The sequence below is a fragment of the Pinus tabuliformis genome, chromosome Q (genome assembly GCF_031772625.1).
Source record: "Pinus tabuliformis cultivar Carrire ecotype Pingquan chromosome Q, CPIR1, whole genome shotgun sequence".
Taxonomy (NCBI): Eukaryota; Viridiplantae; Streptophyta; class Pinopsida; order Pinales; family Pinaceae; genus Pinus; species Pinus tabuliformis.
In genome coordinates this window covers 278,368,649-278,374,586 of record NC_142296.1, presented here as the reverse complement: position 1 = coordinate 278,374,586, position 5,938 = coordinate 278,368,649, and the positions used below count along the sequence as shown (strand labels likewise).

General features: G+C 33.4%; 1 protein-coding gene across 1 annotated transcript; it reads left to right on the top strand.

The window, feature by feature from the left end:
- Positions 1-3,346: 3,346 nt before the first annotated feature.
- Positions 3,347-4,038, top strand: LOC149219309 (luminal-binding protein-like). Its single transcript, XM_089386781.1, has 3 exons — positions 3,347-3,386; positions 3,634-3,848; positions 3,938-4,038. Exons 2-3 carry the CDS (start codon positions 3,662-3,664, stop codon positions 4,036-4,038), a joined length of 288 nt encoding a protein of 95 aa, XP_089242907.1. The 5' UTR covers positions 3,347-3,386; positions 3,634-3,661.
- The last annotated feature ends 1,900 nt before the right edge of the window (positions 4,039-5,938 follow it).

Below are 5,938 nucleotides of genomic sequence, written 5' to 3'. Positions count from 1 at the left end.
AAAGTTTATATTCCTCTCTCAAAAGAAGTACATTGGAGATTTGTTGAAGAGGTTTGACATGGTTGAGTGCAATCTTTTGACTACTTCAATGGAACAGAACTTAAAGCTCGCATCCATTGAAGGAAAATAATTTGAGGATGTAACGAAGTATAGACAACTTGTTGGAATTCTCAACTACCTGACTAATACCAGACCAGACATTTCATTTGATGTTGGAATCCTCTCCAAGTTTATGCAAAAGCCTTGTGAGGTTCATTGGTCTTCTGCAAAAAGAGTTCCAAAGTAGTTGAATGGAACTCAAGACTTTCGACTCAAGTATACACAGGTGGGTGACATCAGCTTGATTGGATACTCTAAATCAGATTTTGATGGAGATAAAGAAACTAGAATACCTACTTCAGGTTATGTTATGAGTCTTGGATCAGGAATTGTCTCCTAGAGGTCACGAAAACAATCAGTTCCAACAAATTCCACAACTGAGGCAGAATATGTGGCAACATCTGAAGCAACGAAAGAAATTGTGTGGCTCAAGAAAATTCTAGAGGATTTGTGGGAGAAAGAAGTGCATTCAAACCCTCTTTTGATTAATAACACTTCTACAAAAAATTTGGCCAGGAAACCAAAGTTCCATGATCGAACCAAGCACATAAATACAAAATATCATCTTATTCGACATCATACTGAGGCCAAGAAAATCCACCTACAACATTGTTCCACAAATGATTAGATTGCAAACATCTTCACCAAAGCGCTTGGAAGGGAAAATTTTGAAAGATTCATAATTGTGCTTAGACTTACCAACATCCCTTCAAATTAAAGGGGGGAATGTTGACACCAAATCCAAAAGGATTGGGATTATTGTAAGTATTGTAAATAGTTACAGTTATAAATTAGAGAAAACCAAGAGACCTTGGAATTGTAATCCCAAGAGTCTCTCTACTCATGTATATATTCATGAATTGAGTAATGAAATAAACAATGAGATTTGTGGAGTTACTCCTAGTTTTACATCTATGAAGAACCATAAGGATCCACCTCAATGAGGTCTCATGCATGATTTCTAGTATTCCCTGAACTAGGTGGTGGTGTGACTTGTGATCCAATGCGTTATATTCTTCAGGAAAAGTCTTTCATATGTAGTTGCATCTCATCTAGCATGAACAGAATTTCAACATTGGCATCATTATGATCTAGCAGCACCTTTCCTAACAATGTCTACATTTTCCAATATAGATCTATGATATGCAGCTATTGTTTTGTATTAATCTTGTGTGGCCTATGTTTAGAACCCATGCAACAACCTCTGAGACAATTTTTGAATTAGAAAGACATTAATTCTTTTCAATTGCTTCTCATTTTGCCTCTTGAAGCTCCTATTGTAATTCCATTGGAATTTGAGCACAAAATTGCCTAGTTGAAGACTTTGCTCTAAATTGGGTCTGTGAACCTCATTTGACTTTGTAATAGCCAACTCCTCTTCTCTTATGACCTCTCTATCTAATCGTAGTTGAAAGCTATGAGCTAGTGTCGAAGTAAGGAGTGGATAATATAAGAGAAGTGAAGACTAAAATCGGTTAGAAGACAAAAGCATGGAAATGAAGGGAATTCTAGGCACCAAGTGAACACAATTGGTTGTCATGACATAATTATGCACCAAATGAGAAAGGGGAGGTGCGTTGACAATGGAAGACAAAACCAATAGAAAATTACTTAAAATGGAGGATGGAAACAATTAACATGTTATGCAAGAGAGCTGGAGGCCAAATAAGGTGCACTAAAATTATCGTCCTAAAATGAGGGTAACAGATCAAGGGAGGAAGTCACCATAATAGTGATGCCCTATAATGGACTTAACCAAATCATACAACAGATTGAATTATTAATGTTTCATCCTCTACGCACATTGAGGTAATCTATATTCTGAATGCCAAGAACAACGAGATCTACCATGTGATATGAACTAGTATTTACTCAGGGAGAGATAGTGGGGCACATACTCCCCATTGATTCCATGGTGGTATGGTTTCCTCACATCCCTCGCACCTGTAACCTTTCCTATCACCCCATACGAGGATTTGGGGGCTTATTGTTATTGTTTATGTGATAATCACAATAATTGCAAGTTCGAAATTTTTGTTATCACAAAAAACATTATAACTATAATAATACCAAAGTCCTGCTAAATTTTTGTTATGATTTTATGTGCATTAAGATTTCGAGTTAAAAAATAAACAACGAAGTGAACAATATTGTATCAAGTTTATCTGTAATTTATCACTAACAATATCATTATTTTAAATATTGAAATTAATGCAATTTCTCAACAATCTTAATTTATAAAATTCAAAGTAAAAAATACCAACATTTGCTTATCATTTTATCTCATTCATACAAAGCAAAAACTAATAATATACTAATATATTGTTGACCACCATTCTAATCATGTGAGTATAATTTGGTTATACTTGTTCAAAATTTGAAAATAAAACACAATATTATAGCTGAAATAATCACACTTCATTATAAAATTAATCTTATAGAGTAGTCGTAGTCTTCTCCTCAGAAATTCTAACCTGATGGTACCCTGAAAATCCATCACACCTATAAACTAAAATTTAGAGCACAAGGTATTATAAATGATTCTGATAAAACTAATATTTCACCACCATTATTAATTGTTATAGTATTATCATATATGTTTATCTAATAATAATATATGTTTAGGCCGATAGGCCTTCCTATGCATCAACACTCGTCAACACTTTTACCCTGCTCCATTCGATCAAGTGAGGCACTTTCAACATTAATTTGAAGTGTCATTTGGTTAGGCCGATAGGCCTTCCTATGCATCAACAATCGTTAACACTTTTACCCTGCTTCGTTCGATCAAGTAAGACACTTTCAATCGTTGATTTGAAGTGTCATCTGGCAAGCATGCACTGCACTTTGACTACTTTTTCCAAATATCGGTTGAGTTGCCTTCTTTTCACCTCTGAGTTCTGTTGTGCATTGAACCTGGCCCTGTTATGCAAAAACTTTGATCCCCCGCAGGCCCTCAGTCTTACTACATAGAGTTCTTCTGCGTCACTTTCCTGATCGCCTTTGCCGTCAATTACTTCGTGGGCCGACGACAAAACGAGCAGATCGCCCTAGCCTGGGCGGCACAATTTGCAACAAAGGACGCACAAGGATACCAGGGATCTCCAACAGTATGCCAGTTTTCTTACGTCGCCTTCGAATCGTAAGTGGCTTAGCGAGGAGCTCGTTGCAATTGTCGGGTCGCAAATCCTATTTTCTTTCCCCTCATTTTGGTTTAAATTCTACTTCTTTGTTTTGAGCGATGCTAAACGAACCATATTTGATGTCAAGAGACTCATTGGGAGAAAGTAAGTACTCTGATCTCTGATTTGCCCATTCATTAGACAATTATATTTATTGCAAGTCCAATTCTTGCCTTGATATTGAACCCACAAGAGTGCTAGTCATGAAATTGGCATGTTAAGTCAGAGGTCAAGCAACATTCTAGTTGGGGTCAGATCAGGATTTGATTTCTACCCTGTCCAAACTTCAAGAAAATGATTTAAAACTTTTACTTGATGAGCACAATTAAATGAAAACAATTGTTTTATATAGGTTTGAAGACAAAGAAGTTCAGAAGGATATGAAACTAGTACCATACAAGATTGTGAACAAAGATGGGAAACCTTATATTCAAGTTCAGGTACGAGATGGAGAGACAAAGGTATTTAGCCCTGAGGAAATCAGTGCTATGATTTTGACTAAGATGAAGGAGACTGCAGAAGCATTCCTTGGCAAGACTATAAAGGATGCTGTGGTGATTGTCCCTAGTATGCTTTCTTTTCAACTTTTTTTTTATGAGGTTGTGGGTAACCAATTGTTGACTGCATTGTGACTATTAACTTGTGGGCTTGCGCAGCTTATTTTACTGATGCACAGCGCCAAGAAACGAAGGATGCTGGTGTTATTGTTGGCTTGAATGTAGCTCGTATTATCAACGAACCCATAGCTGCAACATAGCTTATGGCTTGGACAAGAAGGGTGGAGAGAAAAATATTGTTGTTTTTTATCTTGGTGGTGGCACGTTTGATGTCAGCGTTCTGACTATTGACAATGGAGTTTTTGAGGTTTTGGCTACAAACGGTGATACCCATCTTGGAGGTAATCTGTCTGAACTCTGTCTGGCAGTTTTACATTACGAATTTGAATACGTGCACGGTGGTTATCATTGACTTTTTTGGTTGGCTTTCGAGCTTTGAACTTACCGGGATGTACACTAATATGCAAGTGAGGACTTTGACCAAAGGATAATGGAATATTTCATCAAATTGATCAAGAAAAAGCATGGAAAGGATATTAGTAAGGATAGCAGAAATGAAATAAGACATTCAATGTGTTCCTTGTAATATAGATATAAACAAAACATCTAAAGAAAAGTAATTGCACAATGATCCAATCCAAGAAAACAAGGTTTTCCACAAACCAATTAACTCTTCTAGAAAAATTCAACAATTCCAATTTAATAATCCTATCGGCCTCTCTTTGTACCTTTTGGGACAATTGCTAGTTTAATTTTTTTATATAATCATAATATAAATAATTTAAATTTAACATTGAATTTAATATATATACATGTATGTATATAAAACAAGATTGATATTAATTTATTTATTTTTGTAAGTTGATACTATATCAAAAATGATATTAAACTTGGAATCAAAAAATAACCAATGATATAGGTTTCTTAAACTTGGAATCAAAAAGTAACCAATGATATAGGTTTCTTAATTTATAAAATAGCAATACTCACAATAAATCAATGAATAATATTTCACTTAGGCCTTATTCACTTACACATTGAATGCAAATGTGATAGTTCATTGCCATCAAATCTCATATCTTCGACCACAACTTATGAAGAAGAATGGAATAACTCAATGTAGTAATCAATAATATCCCATCTTTGTTTAAATTTTTTGTTTGAAACATTGATATATAATGACTCGATTAGAATGTAATATAATATAGATATTTTTTGTAATATTCGATCATGATTTTTATTTATATTTAAAAAACAAAATTACATATGGTAATTTTGATAGTCTAATATTATCGTGGTCAGAAGACCAGTATCATGATAAATACATAAAAAAAAACCTACCACTAAAGAGAAAATCATTGACGTTGTAACAAACTAGCGATACAAAAACAAGAGATTCTGACAGTTGATCATTTTATCTGTTAACAGCCATCCCCATGCAAAAAAGGGGATGACAAAAACATAGTAGCAACCACCAACTATGAAACCATGAGCTAGAAACGGAAGTTGAGGGGGACTTATTCATCCAAGATAATCATCGGATGATCTGGAGAGGAGTTTGCGCTAGCCATATTGATTAGTTGAGCATTTATAACCGCTTCACCATTTGGAGGAGCACTGGAATCGGTATTAGAGTCTGGATAAGCTCTCGGAGGCTTTATAATATGTATAGAAGGTTATATAAATAGTTTGTTTATAGTATAATGTCTATAGAAAGCTCTGCACTTAGTACTGTATAGTCTAGACTCAAATTGTCTAATAAATTAAGCATAAATAACTCTGAATATGGAAGAAATATCCCATGTATCATTCTCAACCAGGCATAGATTTTCAAATAAATATTACTTATTTTTATTTTAAAAATAATTATTTTTAATTCATTTTTAATCCAAAATAAAATTAATATTAAATCAAATAATAATAATTTTTAAAAATATAAAAAATAATTTACATTAAACTTATATTTTTCTTTAACATTTAAAATATATTAATTATTTTTAAATAATTTTTAATAAAATATTAAATAAAATAATAAAAAATATTTAAAAATATAAAAATTTAAAACATATTAATTTTTTTAATAATTTTTAATCAAACATA

Bases quoted from the DNA above. Each gene is read 5' to 3' on its own strand.
- LOC149219309 (XM_089386781.1), top strand. From the start codon at position 3,662: ATGAAACTAGTACCATACAAGATTGTGAACAAAGATGGGAAACCTTAT. The intron at 3,849-3,937 runs GTATGCTTTCTT...GGGCTTGCGCAG, and splicing joins TGCTGTGGTGATTGTCCCTA to CTTATTTTACTGATGCACAG.